The sequence below is a fragment of the Corvus hawaiiensis genome, chromosome 14, assembly GCF_020740725.1.
Source record: "Corvus hawaiiensis isolate bCorHaw1 chromosome 14, bCorHaw1.pri.cur, whole genome shotgun sequence".
NCBI lineage: Eukaryota > Metazoa > Chordata > Aves > Passeriformes > Corvidae > Corvus > Corvus hawaiiensis.
This window is the reverse complement of record NC_063226.1, coordinates 5,751,802-5,768,266: the sequence shown is the minus strand read 5'-3', so window position 1 is coordinate 5,768,266 and position 16,465 is coordinate 5,751,802. Positions and strand designations below refer to the sequence as shown.

The 16,465-nt window shown below is 49.7% G+C and overlaps 1 protein-coding gene across 2 annotated transcripts in view; it reads left to right on the top strand.

The window, feature by feature from the left end:
- Positions 1 to 16,465, top strand: part of EDA (ectodysplasin A) — a 61,778-nt gene that overhangs the window by 27,316 nt on the left and 17,997 nt on the right. For both annotated transcript variants that reach the window (XM_048319080.1, XM_048319079.1), the window contains exon 2: positions 8,764 to 8,869. In XM_048319080.1, the coding sequence (XP_048175037.1) occupies positions 8,764 to 8,869 (106 nt within the window). The remainder of the gene's footprint in view (positions 1 to 8,763; positions 8,870 to 16,465) is intronic.

Sequence of the window (16,465 nt, the reverse complement as noted above, 5' to 3'; positions counted from 1 at the left end):
GACACAGGGTGCCTGGAGAGGAGGTGGATACCCCAACCCTGGAAATATTCAAGGCCTGCTTGGATGAGGCTTGGAACAGCCTGGACTAGTGGAAGGTGTCCCTGCCCATGGCAGAGGGCTGGGCCAAATGGTCTTGAAGGTCCCTTTCAGCCCAAACCATTCCATGTTTCTATAATCCAGTTTTTGGGAAGCAGGGTGTTTATCTGGAGGCAGCTTCTGCGGTGCCACGTGCTGAGAAGTCCCTTGGTGCTCCCTGGATCCAGAGCTCGAGGGGACATTCCCTCTTCCCCCCATTCCCATGCTGTGTCCCGTTTGCTTCCGAGGAGTCCCTGTAGGATCCGGAGTTTTGCAATTCCCGCATGAAGGAGCATCTCTGGCACCGCACCCAGCCCTGCCTTGCGGGGACTTGTTCCCGTGGCTGTGCCCGGAACGGAGCCTTGCAGAGCTCTTAATCCTGTCTGCATGAGGTCATTGGCTCCTTGACGTTAATTGCAGGGGATCTGATTAATTAGGCAACAGAGCATAATTTATTTGAGCAGATTATTGTATAGAATTAACCAGGCAGTCCCTGTCTCCCACCACAGTTCCATGCATCCCCGCAGGTGTGGGAATCGCCATGAAAAGCTTCACCCTCAAAGTGGATGGCTGGGTAATAACTGGATTATTTCCCAGTTGCTGCAGTGGACTGTTTATCCACATTACTTCATGGATGCATTATTTCATGGGTGTTACAATTTCAGCAGACTTGTTTTCATTTTAATTCTGGACTACTTGATTCCCTCCTCCTGTTTCCTTCCCTTCCATTTTTCTTCTTCCAATAAAATGTCATAAAAATTAATCCCCGCTGAAGGCCAAATTTAACATCCAGCTTGAGAAAAGAAGATTTTAAAGCCCTTGTGCTAAAAGGGGGAATAAATGCGCTCGGACAGGAAGTGTTGAGTTTGTTATGGAGCAAGGAAAAATGTTTTTAAAACTTTATCATAGAATTATTGAATCCCGGGATGGTTTGGCCTGGAAGGGACCTCACAGCTCATCTCATTCCACCCCCTTTCCATGGCAGGCACACCTTTCACAAGACCAGGATGCTCCAAGCCCTGTCCAACCTGGCCTTGGATACCTCCTTAAATAGCTTGATTATCTGAACAGCAAAAAGATTTAAAACTTATGAAGATTTTTGAAGATTCCCCCCACAAAAAGACGGGAGGGGCTGTCTGAGAGCAGGGGCAGAATGACGTTCATCAGTTCCAGTGTCTGGCAGACGTTCTCCTGTAACTTTCTCCCGTATGGATCCATCTCCATGAGTGCATCCAAACCAATTCTTTGCTGCAGCTGGCCCCGCCCCAGGCAATGGGGTTGTGTAGAATGGAGATAAAAGGAAAAATACCAGAGAACTGAAAAATGGCATAACTTTGGGTCCTGCAGCCACATTCCCAGTTGAAGGCTCTAGAGCAGGATGTGGTTGGTCACCTCCTGCAGGAAGAGGTGGCTTGGTCACCTGGAGTGTTTGTCTGCTTTGGAGATGGGTTCAAACAGTGGACTGTTCATTGAATCAGCTGCTCATCCCAGATGTTGGGTTTTCAGTGTCCTGTCTCATGAGAAACGATTGGAATTGGTGGGAGTTGAAGGAGCTGAGTGGAAGAGAAGCACCTTCAGTGGAGATGACCCAAAGCATCCTCTGGGAGGGGTCCCTGTGCCCGTTATGGTCCGTGTTACATTGGTTGTGGAAGCAGTTGAGGTAATTGTTCCTGCTATGGCTATCAGGACCTTCCAGGTATTCCTAAAGATGTTTTCAAACCTGCCAAAAGGAGTTTTTTGCCTAAGGAGGAGCCCCCAGGGTGGTTTTAGGCTGGAAAGAGTCCAGGACTTCATTTTGCAGGGAACAGAGGTGTGCCAAGAGAAGCAGCAGAGTCCTGAATCTCTTTGCTGGAGCAGCTCCTGACTTGGGGAATATTTTTAAGAGGGATTCTGGCTTTGAGGAGGATTGTGCTGTTGACCTCATGTTCTCCTGGGTGTGCTGGAGAAGCTCCAGGTCATGAGGAGCAAGAGCAAAGGTGCAGCTGGAGAAAGGAGGAGGAGGAACTATGGCTGATACGGAATTGCTGAGGGTTGGGTTCCCCCAACCCAAGTGTATGCCATGTCTTATAAAATGCATGAATATTTTGGGAGTATAACTGCTCATATAAGGAAGGAATTGCTGTTGGAATGCAGGAGAAGAGCCCATGACCTCCATCTGGAGGGGGGTGTGGCCCAGCTGGCTGAAAATGGGCCTGAAAAGGGCTACAAAAACTAATTAAAATGTGAAAAACTGAGAATTCCTGCTAATAGACAGCAGATCCCTGCCTGGCGCTGCTTCACAGCTAAATTTGATTTCCTTGGGAGGCAAAAGGAACTGATTTAAGTTCCTTACCTTGCTGACATTGATCCTTCTCTGCGTTTAACCAGCCTGTTCCCAGCGAGGAACTTCCCACGGCTCTGCCGTGCCGGACCCAGAGCCCGCAGCAGGAATCTCTTACTCCTGCTACCAGTAAAAAATTCACTGCAGGTGTCTTCATGTGCGGTGTTAAACTCCTCTTTGACCTTGTTCTCCTCACATCTGGGTTCTGTTTGAGCTTTCCCTTCAGTGCCAGCAGGTGTAAGGAAGGGGAAGCCTCAGCCGTCGCTCAGCTGGAGCCGTGTCCACCTCCATGGCATTGTCCCCCCATCAAAGCCCTTGTGGGAGCCACCAGCTCCCCTGTAGCCCAAGGCAACTCCAGGGAAAGGTGTCTTAGCCAAGTGCACAGACAAACAGCCTTGTTAAACAAATTGTGCTCTTCCAGGCTTGAGGTGGCGCTGGTTTGGGGTCAAATTTGGTGATTGCGGTGCTCCTTCAGTCAGGGAAGGTTGTGGGGTGTGTGGAATCCAGGGTTTTAGACTGTGGACCTGGTTCCATTTTGTGCTCAAGCAAATCTTCTATGGAGGTTTAGGACAGAAAGTGTTTCTAAGGGTTCCATAGGTTATTCTCTCTGTGCTGAAGGAATGCTAGAACCTTCCTTCTCCCATGAGAAGCAAATCCACCCCCCTGCTACCTCTGCCATGTTCTTACCTTCCAGGTGTACCTGCATTTGCTCCAGGTTCCCTGAGCTGATTGAAAGTAAAAGTCAAGTGGTATGTTCAGTTGGATCAGTGGTGGAAATGTAAATGTCTGGGATGTTGCTTATTGAACTAAGCTGAGTTTGAGCTGGGAAAGGTTTGGATTAGAGGAAAGGAGGAAATTCCTGTTCAGACTTGGAGTTGTGGGATGTGATCACTGCTGTCACAGGTCTGCTTAAAGATCTGTTCCACGTGGAAAGGAGGAAGGGAAAGGGAAGGTTTTGGGAAGGGTCTGGTTCTGAAGGGAAGTTTATAAGGTGTGTTAATTGTTCAGATGGCCATTAATTCCCTGTGTCCATCGCTTTGGCTTGGACTGAGAACTGGCAGTTGGATTTAGGGTTCTGTGCTGCAAAACACAGTGGCTGTTCTGGGTAATGAAGGTAAAACACCAGTAAAATCTTGGGAAAACCTGCTCCCTCCTCTTTCACTGGTCTCCAATGGTAGTCTGTTACTGCAGTGCTTGGAAGACCCCGAGTGTCATTCCCTGGCCTTCTCCAAAGTGGGATTGCACAGTCCTTGGGAGACGCTTTCGACCTGGGGACAGGGATGCTCGGCAGATTGTCAGCGTCTCAGATCCTGTTCCCAAAAGCACTGGTGGCATGTTCAGGGTGTAGATGTGCTGAGATGGGAGTTCCTGCCTGCTGGCAGGTGCTGTGCCCCCAATCCATGGCATTCCATGGTCCACCTCCAAGACCAAGGTCATTTCTGTTTTCTAGTGGTCGAATACTCCCTCGAGTCCTTGGTTGTCATTTTTGTGAAGCTCCTCATGAGTGTTGGGATGGAGGTGGCTCTGCTGTTATAGCTCCTGCCTGGACCAGAGCTCAATCCCTCCTCCCAGCCAAACTTCCCACCTGGATAAGCTCCTTAGCATCACTGGTGTTTCTGGATTATAGAACAGCTTTGGGTGGCAAATGCTTCTGAAGGTCCCTGTTGGGTCTGAAAACCTTGGTGAGGATCCTTGGGTGCAGATTGGAATGAGGGGGAGTTGGGATTTCTTATCAACTCCAGAGTGAAGGATTATGCCTCTGGGATCTTGGGCTTCAGGAGGAACAGCTGGAAGAGCAGGAATGTGGCTGGAGTTGGGAGGGAAGGATGAGAGGGATGAAGCAACAGGGACCAGAGGAGTTCTGGGCACCTTGAAGGTGAGGACCAAACTGGAGCTTCACACAGAAAAAGCTGATGGAAGGGGCTTGTTATGGTGAGGAACCCGCTCCAGAGCCCTGGAAAGGATTCCCACAGCCAGCTGGGAATACCAGGTTTGGGGAGGAAGGTGGGTAGTGCAGGTTATCCCATCTCTGCTCTACCTCTGGTGCTCCCCGTCATGGTATTAATCACATTCTGTGAGTTTTGCAGGCAGGGCTGTGGCCTGTCCTGCAGACAAGACATGGTGTCAAAGTTCTGTCACGTTGAAATGGGAATTGTTCCCTCGTTTGCTCCTTGCATTTTTATGAGGAGCAAGAAACGATGACAAAAACAATTCTTAAAATATGTTGAATGAGGTTTCATTTCAATAAAGAGAAGCTACTCCCCGAGCTTCTTTCTGGGCTGGTGGAATATTAATTATCTACTTGATCATTTCTTTTTGCACCACGTGTGACCAGAGGCGAAGTTCTGGAGGACAATGGGGCTGGATATTCAAGTAGCTGCTCCTCTGAACCACAGGCTGAACTTGAGAGCACCAGAAAAACAACAATATTGCTTGCAGAGAATGCTGCAGCAGAGCCTGGGCTGGTTCTTAGGCTCCTCACACTGATGATCTCCCAAACTGCAAAGGAAGAGGGAATTTGACTTTAAAAATCCTGTTCAACACTTGTGCAAGTGGGTGAATTCATGCTTGTTTTCTCAGGTGCTTTAAGACATTGAGCTGTGGGTTTCTGGATGAGATCTTTGGCTGGACTTGCTTTGTCAGGAGGAATTGGGAGCTGTTGGAGGCAGAAAATCTTTGGGGTTTTTCTCACATTTCACCCAAAAGGCTTCGTGCACCTGAAGGTTTGAGTGTTTTTCCCAGTTTTGCAGGAGGGAGACTCTTGTTCCTCCTACCAACTTTGCCTAAGGACAAAATCCACCTTTTGTGCAACATTGTGTAAGCTGGGTTGTATTTTTCCACTTCAAGCTGTTTGACCATTGGAAATACATTCCCTTGGTGTCCAGTGGCTCTTCAAGAGACTTTTGGCAAGGGCCTGGAATGACAGGACGAATAATATTTTATTTTATGAAAAATGATAATGCCTTTCTTTCTTTATCCTTACTTGCGTAGAGTGTGGAATGTCCATCCTGCAAATGAGTTTGAGTGACCACAGGCCCTGTTATTTTGGGAGTTCCCACTGTGCTTCCTTGGCATCCATCCTCCAGAAGCTTTGTCCAGTGTTCCCAGGCAGGTTCTGCAGGGAAAACTGGCTCTGCGTGCCTTTGTTTTGCTTTATTTTGCCCAGAGAAACCAAGGCAGATCCGATTCCCTCTGGCGAGCGGTGCCTGCGCTATTGTTTCCCAGGTTATTTTGAGGAATGGCTTCCCCTGGGATTTTTCCCGTGTTGGCTTTTTGACCTTTTTGCATCCTATAGTGATTCTCTTGATTAAACCCATGTTGTTTTCTAAAATTAAAGGTGATTTGAGGGCTTTAGGTTGGAGGAGGAGGGAAATGGGGATTGTTCAGACTGTGCAGGGAAAATACCTGTTCCCAAAAAAGAAGCTGCGTGTTCTGGACTCCTCAAAAATTCTCCAGCTCTACAAGTGCAGAGGCTGAGAGAATCAGTTCTCTGTGACTTTGAGGATGAGGAGTTTTGGTGAAATCATGGACTAGGTAAGAATTCCTTTTAGAATTCCCCAGAAGGTGCCAGAGCCAGGGTGCCCCATGAGCCCAGGGGTGATGCAGAGGTTTGGGTGGGAAGGGAGTGTAAAGCTCATCCCATCCCACCCCCTGCCACGAGCAGGGACACCTTCCACTGTCCCAGCTTGCTCCAAGCCCCATCCAACCTGGCTATTTGGACACTTCCAGGGATCCAGGGGCAGCCACAGCTTCTCTGGGCAACCTGTACCAGGGCCTCACAGGGAGGAATTTCTTCCCAATGTATTACTGATATCTCGTGAGGGCTGAATGGAAAAAGCATCCGAGCAGTGCCGGCCACGATTCCCAGCCGGACACAGACAGGCCCTTCATGGCCGAGCCGGCGGCCGAGCATCCCCCGACCTCGGGCAGCTGCAGCCCTGGAACAACAGAGCCCTTGAGTCCCAGAGAGGGACTTGGCCTTCGGGAGCTTGGATGGCTGCAAGAGGCTTGGTCACCCTTTCCCTGCCCCTGACCTTGCCAGGGATCTGAGCATTCCCTCCATCCCGAGCCAGACCCCTGACCCCTCCTGCCAGTCACTGGAGGGTCAGTGCCATTATTTGCATAATTCAAAGCACTCTGGAAGGTGTTCCCTAGGGATAGGCCCCTCTCTCTGCTCACACCGGTTGTGTCCGTTCCCAGGTTGAGTGTGGAGTGCTGGTGTGTCACTGCTCCCGGAAAACACCGTTTCATGGGAGTTGTCCCAAAGCAGCAGCTGCTGTGGTCACAGTTAGTGTCACAAGCTGCTTGTATGGGTTTATTTCCTAAGTAAAAGGTGTGTTTTAATCACTCACCCTCACTGTCATTTCTCTTTCTGACTAGAAACACAAAGTTTAATGGACAGATGACTTTTAGCCAAAATTTAGTGTTTTTCGGAGTGGTCAGTGACAAGTGACATCAGATGGAAACCTGGAGCAGAGCAGCAGAGTTGGGGTTGTTCAGCCTGGAGGAACAGCCTCTATTTCACTGCATTCTGTAAAACTCCAATGAAAATCCAGGCAATAACAGCATTCCAAAGCCACGCTGAGGATTTCATTGACATTTTCACCTGAATTATAAAGCAATTTGTTCCTTCGGTTAGCGCTGCAGTGTTTCAGCGTGAGTTAAATAAGGTGTTTAAAGAAGAATTCACTTGTTCTCATGCCTTGCTCTGCTCTGGTGTGTCAGAGAAGGTGCTGGTGGTGCCTGCAGGAGCATCCTGCTCCGGTATTCCACACCTGGGGCAGTGCAATGGGATGTGGGAGCTTTGGGAATGTGGGCACAGGGAGCTGTGCCCCGTGTTCTTGCCCTTTTCTCCTTGTTGCAAACGGGAGCCTTCAGCTGTCCATCCAACCCTGTAACTGGCCTCCCTCAGGCAGATAAGTTTTACTCATCGTTGCTTTTTTAGGGATGTTTAAAAGCCTGGTAGGGAGACTTTGGGAAGCTGATCCCAGGTCATCCCACAGGGTTTCGGGCTCCTTTCAGCCACAGCATCACTGCAATGACAAACACCCAGGAATTTTGCAGACCCGCCTGCACAGGGACAGAAGGAAATAGCAACAGTTTGAGAATCTGAGAAACGCTTTGGAGGGTTCTTTTTGGGAAACCAGAGAGTTTCCAACCGTTTCCATTTGTGAGACTGCACCGGAGCTTGTTGGAATAAAGTAAAATGCAGATGTAAAATCTGAACGGAGGCCTGGGATGCTGACTTTGGGAGGGGAGCTGTGCCTGGGAAATACCTTGGGAATGCTCAGGGAGAGGGGAGGTGAGAGCCCTGGGGCTTGTGAAAAGCCAAGGGCCTTTAGCGATTATTGCTCTTGATAGGGACTTTTATGGGCTGGAGCTTAACGAGCCCGGCAATTCAGCGGAGGTGTTTGTTCTCCTCTGCCCTTTCAAAGATGCTTTTGATGCCCCAGGTTTTGTTCTCAGAACAATGATGAGCTCGATAACCTGTGGGGCTGCTTTTTGAAGCCTCCTGGATCTTACCTTGGGCTGTGTTTGGTTTTGCTGTGTATTTACAGCTTAAATAACCACCATCGGGTTCCTTCAGCAAGAAAACCCCATCCTGGTCGGAGCAGCCCTGGCTGTTGGATGCAGTAACGCACAGAAGGTGTTTGGTCCCTAATTGGTCTTTGAATTCCCTTTTTTATGAAGTGGAAATAACAGGAAAACGCCGCTGGTGATGAGCTGGGATTCTGGTTTCTAACCCCGAATTCCAATTTCTGGGTGGGGATGTTGATCTGTTAAAGAGTTTTTAAGGCAGCAGCAATTTTTTGCTGAATAAGAGGTCGCTACATAAAATTTTTGCCTCTTGGCAAAGCTCGTGTTACAAATGTTGCTGTATGTTTAAAGTGTTAATTTATGTGGCATATTGGGTTGGATTTAAAGGTCCCTGAAGACCTTTGAATCTCAGTAGCTAATGAGGCTTGCAGAGGAGAGCTTGAGAGAGGAAAAACTTACTGGCAGTGAGTAATGCTGGAGAAAGAGCTCCGGGATTGAGCAAGTTTAGCAGAAAAAAATTAGGAATTATCGCATCGGCCTTTGAGGTGTTTGATTATTTCCAGCCATAGATCTCCCTGCAGCCCTGGCCTGCAGTCCCCTGTTCCTGGGGGAAGGGTTCTCCGTGCTGAAACGCCTCAGGAGGAGTTTTCCCAAGTCTTAGACTGCATCCGAGGGGACACATCTCCTTGGGATGAGCTGAGATCCGTGAGCAGCCATCTCGCATCTCCTGCTCTATCCCTGACGGGAAGGATTTGGCATTTAGGCTCCAATCTCTCAGCCTGGCTAGACCAGCCTTGCAAAGATGTTTAAACTTGTCCCTTTTCTTGCAGCTGGCCTTGCTGAACTTCTTTCACCCCGAGGAGAAGCTGCACGTTGGAGAAGAGGGGAGACGCGTCCGTCGGAATAAAAGGAGTAAAGGCAGCGAAGGGCCCGACGGTGAGTCCTGCTCAGCTTCTCCCTGATTTTGGTTCCCTCCCAGATGAGGAATTCCAGGAGTTCTGATGTCTGCAACTGTAGGGCTTGTGTGAATGAATGCTGTTTAGGAGTTCCATCCTTGACTCCTCAAACTGTGATCATTTAAGGCTTTAATTTGTACTTGTTTGCCTTTATTTGTTGTCCTGCACACCCGGCTTTGCTTAAAATCATCAAGGAGCTTTTCACAATCCAACAAACAGCTGGGAACATCTGCATCCCAAACTGGTGACTGCTCTAAGGGAGTTTTGCGTTGCTGTGTAGTCTCAGGTGGGGTCAAAGCCCGTGTGAAGGGAAGGCAAAGTTGTACAAAGCTTGGATTAAAAGAGCAGAAAGGTTCCTGATTTCTTTGTGAGGAATTTGATTTCCAGTCCTGGCTTTCCATCATTGTCATGACACAAAGACAGGAGCATGAACTCCTGGAAGAGCTCCTGTGCTTCCCTACTGCAGGAAAGCACAGATCCCCTTTTACAGGAGAGGAGAAAGGACTGGATGCCAGGGAAAGCAGGACAGAACTGATGGAGCCATGGTCTGTGTGCAGCTAAGCCCGAGTGCTGACTCCGTTATCATTCTAGTTTTCCAGCGCAGCTCCGTGAGTTTCCCATCTCCCCTGAAACCTTCGCAGTTTCACAGTGGAGAAGCATTTCCCTGTGGCTCTGCTCCAAGAAAGAGCTTGGTGAAACTCCCTGGATTCCTCTTCCCTGGAATGCTGACAAGTCTGATGCATTTGGTACAGACTCCCTGAGTGATTCCAGCCCAGTGTGGGCCATCAGTTTTGGAGCCGGTGTCTCTCTGGTGCTCAGATGGCTCAGGCAGCGTCCCAGTCCTTTTCCCAGTCTCCTTGAAATCTATCCCAGTGTCTTCACAAGTCACTTGTGTAGTAGCAAGTTCCCACTGGAGGCGAGCAGTGTCGACGGAGCGCTGCCGGCAGATGTTGGGAGGGATTAACTTCATCCCTCAGGCTGCCTCTGCCTTGCCAGATGTGCAGAGAGCTGCTGAGGAGAGAAAGAGAAGCTCAAGGTTGGTGTCTAACGAGGGTTTTGCTCATCACCCTTGTGCCCATTGTTGGCCTTTCATGCCTGGCAGTCCTTTCCCGGATTTCCTTGCTGTTCCCTGGATGCTCAGAGTTGAGCCACTCCAGAAATGCAGAGCACTTCCACCACTTATCCAGTCCCAGGAAGGGAATGGAGCTGGGGAAGGGGCTGGAGCACCAGGAGCGGCTGAGGGAGCTGGGAAAGGGGCTCAGCCTGGAGCAAAGGAGGCTCAGGGGGGACCTTGTGGCTCTGCGCAACTCCCTGACAGGAGGGGGCAGCCGGGGGGTCGGACTCTGCTCCCAGGGAACAGGGACAGGGGGAGAGGGAACAGCCTCAGGCTGGGCCAGGGGAGGCTCAGGTTGGATATCAGGAGGAATTTCTTCATGGAAAGGGTGGCCAGGAACTGGAAGGGGCTGCCCAGGGAGGTTTGGAGTGCCCATCCCGGGGGGTGTCCAAGGAATGCCTTTTCCAACCTCACTGATCCTGTGACTCTTACCTGTGTCTTTTTGAAAATCAGGGATTTTGACCCCACAGGTGATGGAGATGGGGAAAACTGCCAGAGTGACAGGTTGTGTCCCTCTGGCTTTGGCAAGTGGTTGCCCTGTGTTTTTGCCCATGGTGGTTCTCGAGCTGCATTTAACAAGTGGGAGCTGTCAGGGCGGGGCTTGACCTTGTAACAACCATAAAATCGAGAAGCAAACAGAGCCACGGCCTTGGGGAACTCAGGCTGTTTGTTTTAGACCTGCGTGAAGGAGTCTTGCTGTCAGAGCAGGGCAATGAATCATTAAACTAATAAATAAAATCATGTCATGGTCCTGATAACACCATTTTCTTCGTGAGTTTCGCAAAGGGAAAGTTGATCAAATCTTTGATCTCCAAAGAGCCTCCCAAAGATAAAAGTGGCTGAACTATAAATTCCCAGAAGGAAGGAGATGTGCTTTCCACTTGAGGCCTTGCTAATATTTGTCTGGAATTAATTTTATGAACTTTCAAGTGCTTTTACACATGCAGGGAAAGACCAAAGTGATCCGAGTGTGGAGGCTGGGGTTGGAGGGAGGCTGCTCCGACCCTTCCCAGCTCTTCCAGTCCTGCTCATCCTGGTACCAACGAGGGGCTGGCTTTGATGATTTATAAACATCAGGGAGAACATGGTTCCTTTCCCAAAAGCTTTTTCTTTTTGGAGGATTTGCTTTCAAGCCTTTTTGCTGTGCAAGAGGCAGGTTTGGGACAGGGCAGAGCTGGTTCCGTGCAGCCAGGGGAGGGTGATGGCCCTGGCTGTGCCCAGAGCACGGAGCCACAGGGATGGAACATGGGAGCAGCAAAGCTGCTTTGGTGCCTCGTTGTTAAAAAATGCAAGGAAAATTGTGTGCAAAGCCATCAGCTGGATCCTGTCACTCCCCACATGACTCTGGAATTTCAGGGGCTCCTCCTTGGAGGACTCTAGTTTCAGCCCTTTGACCCCTGATATGTTTTATGGTTGACTTTGCTTAATTTTGGGTTGTGGCTCTGCACCCATGGTGCCCTGGGGCCACTTAAAGCAGCCGAGGTCGTGTCCTGGCCCAGGTCCCTCTCCTCATCCCTGCAGCCCTGGGGCATCCCAGGGGATCACTGGGGGCTGGTGCCTGTCTCAGTCCTGGGATCATCATCTTGAAGCCACTTTCCAGTCCATGTCACCAAACCTGACTTCTGCACAGCTTTAAAACCTGCCACCGATTTTTCCAGCTTCTCAAGGCCCAGGATTATCCTTTTCCACTCTATTTTTCCTGCCTCTTTTCTCCTCAGTGTTCCCATCTCCACCTGCCACTTCATTTCCATTAATTCCCTAAGACCTGCCCCTCTCCAATGCCTCTTCCCTATTTTCTCCTTTCCCCCTCCTTCCCTTTTGCCCTGGTGTATTTATGCTGCCGTGGAACCGCCACTGCTCCCAGATGAGCAAATCATTCTGGAGCTGCTAATTAGCAACAGTTGTGCTAAAAGGAACCATCAAGGATGTTAAATTAGTCCACTTTTAAATAAACTGGGTATGAAATGTTAGATCTCTATTCCCAGAGTGCCAGTAAAAATGCTGCTGGCTCTTTGCTAACAAAGCCAAAATCTGGGAGTAGCATGGTTGTAACTCCAGAGACAATTCCGTGCTCTGGAGGTTAGAAATAATGACAGAGCATTTACAAAGCAGATGTCAGTAGGACTCTTTAAAAAACATTGTTTTAAACAAATAAAATAGTTTCTTTTTCTCCTACTTTCATCTCTGTTCCCAGTTAGATCCCTGCCGGGCTGCGTTCCTGATTTCTGGGGTTTTTTCGCATTTTGGGTTTGGGGTTGTTGGTTTGTTGGTTTGGTTTTTTTTTTTCCTTCCTAGATTTTTTTCATATTGAGCTTGGTGAGAAACATCAGGGGTTGTTCTCCAGGCTTTGATTGGGAGCATGGCAGCTGGGAAGAGGCTGAGCAGATGGCTGGCCTTAAGCTGACAACAATTTGGTTCCTACTACTTTGGCAGTTCTTCCTGCCGAGGAAAGTCCTGGAGGAGAACTCCAGCGCTGCAAATGGCTTTGGCTGGAAAGGAGAATGAAATGCTGGGGAATTGAAAGCTCTTCCCCATCCCTGCTCCTACCTGGAGCTTTGGAACTGATGCTCCAGCCACGTGGGTCCAGTTTCACCCTCTTAGGACTTGCTCAGTGGTTTTAGGGTGATTTCAGTGTGGTTTTAAGATGGTTTTAGGGTGGGTTTAGAATGGTTTTACAGTGGTTTTAGGGTAGATTTTGGATGGTTTCTGGATGGTTTAGCAGGTAGGTCATACCAGAGCCTGGCTTTTGGAGTGGTTCTAGGGTGGTTTTAGGGTAGATTTTGGATGTCTTCTGGGTGATTTAGCAGGTAGCTGATGCCAGCCTGGCTTTCAGGGTGGGTTTAGGAGGATTTTGGGTGTTTCTGGGATGGTGTAGCCAGTGGCTACAGGGCTGCCAGCCTGGCTGGGGGTGCCTGGCTCCCCCTGGACAGCCCCCAGTCCCACAGGTGCCCTGTCCCAGCCATCCCCCTTTCCCGACCCGGCAGCACTGACGATGCAATAGGACTTTTTTTTCCGTGTTTTTTTTTTTAATATCCAGCTCACAATAGCAACTTTTCCTGCCGGCTTCCTCTCCTGTGGAAAGGGCAGGTTCGTCCCTCTGCCTCCAGAACAATGGGTGCCTTTGTGTTGGCCCCGTGCAATTCCCAAAGCCCCGGCATTCCCAGAAACACAGATGGATGCAGGGCGATAGAGCCTTATTGTGCTCTGAAACCATGGTGATGAGCACACAGTAAATACTGGACATTTCCTGGATCCTGGAGCACAGGAGACGCTCCCAGAAGGAAAGGCTCACCACAAAGTGCTTGTTCTTACTGATTTCCCCCAGAATTTCTCAGTGATTTCCCCCTGAATGGGAGAAATTGGGAATAATGTGATGTCTTAATCTTTGGGGATAAATTCATCCCTTTCCTGGGATGTTGCTGTCAGTATTTGTTATTACTGTGATGAAATTAAGGCTGCATCTTATTTACATATCCCTCTCTCTGTGTTATTCCCAGGCTTATGATAACAGGGATCTGTTTAAAGTCTTGCCCCTAAAAACCCAGAGTGTTGTTTAGGTGTCAGTTCCAGCCCCGGCACAGGTTGCCCAGAAAAACTGTGGATGCTCTTGGAGGTGTCCAAGGCCAGGCTGGATGGAGCTTGGAGCACCCTGGGATAGTGGAAGGTGTCCCTGCCCATGGCAGGGAGCAGAATGGGATGAGCTTTAAGGTCCCTTCCAACCAAACCACTTTATGATTCTGTGATTCTCTAACTGCTGGAGCTCAGAATTCCTCACTGAGCTCTGCTATGTTGCTGTCCCAGTTGGATGTTAAATAGGAAAAGCTGGGAGAGGCACAAGCCCAGTTGTGTGGTGTCCAGGGTGAGGAATTGTCCCAGCTCACAGTGGAATAATGGTCGGTGTGTCCTGACCCATCCACAACCTCCCTTTGCCCCCTGGCTTCTGAGCAGCCCTTCCAGTTGGGGTCTGGATTGTTCCAGAAGGAACTCTGCTTCATTATTCGGATGTTTACAAAGCTGTGATGAGGTGCTGCTGATCTGGTCCATCCCTGGCACTGCTCTGGGTGTGTTTGTCCTTCCCTGGCTGGGATGAGGCCGTGGGGTGGCCACTGGGAGATTTGGAGTTGCTGAGGATGAGAAGGAATTCTCTGGTCATTGTCACCTCGGTGGCACTTTCAGACACTTGCCCTGACTGCACTTGTGGGTGGATTCTGAGCTCCCAGGGGCTGTGCTTAAACTTGACCAGAGCTCAGCTCCTTTTCCAGCTGTGTTTTGAGCAGCGAGCGACATTATTGGAAGTGACTGGTGATTCCGTCTGAATTCCACTCCTGAGACCCTGGGGCTTTTCGGAACGCCCCAGGTCAAACACTGAGCTTCAGGAATCTCACAGAGTTCCTTGTGTTACAAAACAGGGCAGCACTAATGAGAGGAGAACAGATGTTCCAGAGGGGCAGGAATGTGGCTGCAGCTGAGCCCTGAGTGCAGCTGAGCTGCACCGAGCGCTGGAAATGCCGGACTCCTCTGGAAGCTGCTGCTCCCTTCCCGCAGCGTGAGAGGCTCCATTGTCTCCCTGCTGGAGGATTTGCAGCTGAGCTTTGATTTCGATGAAAAAGCCCTCAGCCAGGGAGGTTCTGCAGGCTCAACACGTGCTTCAGGCCTGTCTGGTCGCTCCAAGTGGAGGAACTGGTGCAGAGCTGGATCAGATCCACCTTCCCCACCTGAGGCCCCCCTCAGGTCCTGCCCCAGCAACCACAGGGATCCTTCTTCTGCAGATTTTGGGATGAGTAAGCTTGTTTTTCTGGCTGGGGGTCGTGGCAGGGCTGAGGGGATCTCATAATCCATACATGTATCTCCAAGGGGTGTCAGAGGATGGTGCCAGGCTCCAGGACAAGGGGCAATGGCCATAAACTACAACATAAGAAGTTCCACCTCAACACAAGGAAGAACTTCTTTCCATGAGAGTGGCAGAGCTCTGCAACAGCTTCCCAGGGAAAGTGTGGAGTCCACCTCTCTGAGACATCCCAAACCCGTATGAACATGTTCTTGCGTCAGCTGCTCCAAGGAGTGACCCTGCCTTGGACTGGATGATCTCCAGAGGTCCCTTCCAGCTATCCTGGGATTCTGTGAACAGCCAAACCTGGAGCTGCTGCTGTGGTGGTGGCAGCTGTGATTGTCCTCACTGTGCCCTCTCCGGCCGCTCACCGGAGCCCTCTCGGCTGTCACAGAGCAGCTGCACCAGCCCAAAGACAGGCCCAGAGCTGCAGAGCTCCGGTGAGGAATTCTTTAGGGAAAAAGCTGTGAATGAGGCTGAGGTTGAATGTTTTCATGAGGGCTTTGTTGGCTGTGGAGACATTGTTGGAGTTGTTTCTGATCCCACTAATTCCAGCAGGATTTGGGGAAGTGGTTAAATGGATAAATGCAAGGGTTGGCTGAGCCAGGCAGCATTCCCTGTGTCCCAGCTGCTGCAGGGATTTCACTTGGGCTTCCCAAGAGCAGTAGAGTCTCTCCTGGGTTTCCTTGTTTCCCACTTTTTTCCCTTCTTTTTACCGCTTACCAAATTCATCCAAATCCTCCCACAAGTGGTGGGATCTCTCTTGGATTTCCTTCTTTTTCGCCCTTCTTCCCCCTTTTTTTCCCCTCCCCTTTCCCCGTTTTTAGGTTCATCCCACTGTAAGATGTGTGGATGCACATGGGTAGATCCTTGGATACAGATCCCACATTTTTCTGTGTAATGAAACCATCAGTTCTCAGGCAGCTGCTCAATGCCATGGAGGTTTTCCATCCAATTAGGCAGGATTATGGATGGGAGGAGGAAAAACATATCAAGTTCTGCAGGGGTGGGACAGTGAGAGAGGTTTCCTCCTACCTGCCCTCGATTCCTTATGGATAACCACGGGAAGAGCTCGTTTCAAACATCCAGCAAACAATTCGGGAGAGCCTCTCGTACTCCCGCTTCAAACCTTGCTGCTGCCCCACTTGGGAATCGTTTCTGCTGGAATTCATGACATATGTTCGTTGTTTATCTTAGTGGGATGTGACTGAAAATGTCAGAGTGTTTTGTGTTAGGCAACAACCGAATAAAACAAACAAAATAAAAACACAGCTGTAACGCTACGCTTCAAATTGTTGGATTTAAATATGTGGGATTGATAGAGGAAGCAAGAGGGTGCAGTGGTGGATAGAAAATCAGCCTGGTGACTCCAGCCAGCAGCCAAAAAAAGCCTTGGGATCCTCAAATTAGAACTGAGAGTGTTGTCTGTCAGCTCTGCACTTGGAATCCAACCGAAATGCTTGAAGGGAAACAAAAGGCACATCGCATCCTCCTTCCAGAGCCAGCCAGAGGGTGGAAAATGAAATATGATGGCCACAGGTTCTGGTGTGAACCCCAGGAACTTGGCTGGGACTGATGATGTGGGAGCGGAGCTGAGGAGGGTGGAGATTTCTGTTTGATTGGCCTTTTGTGTT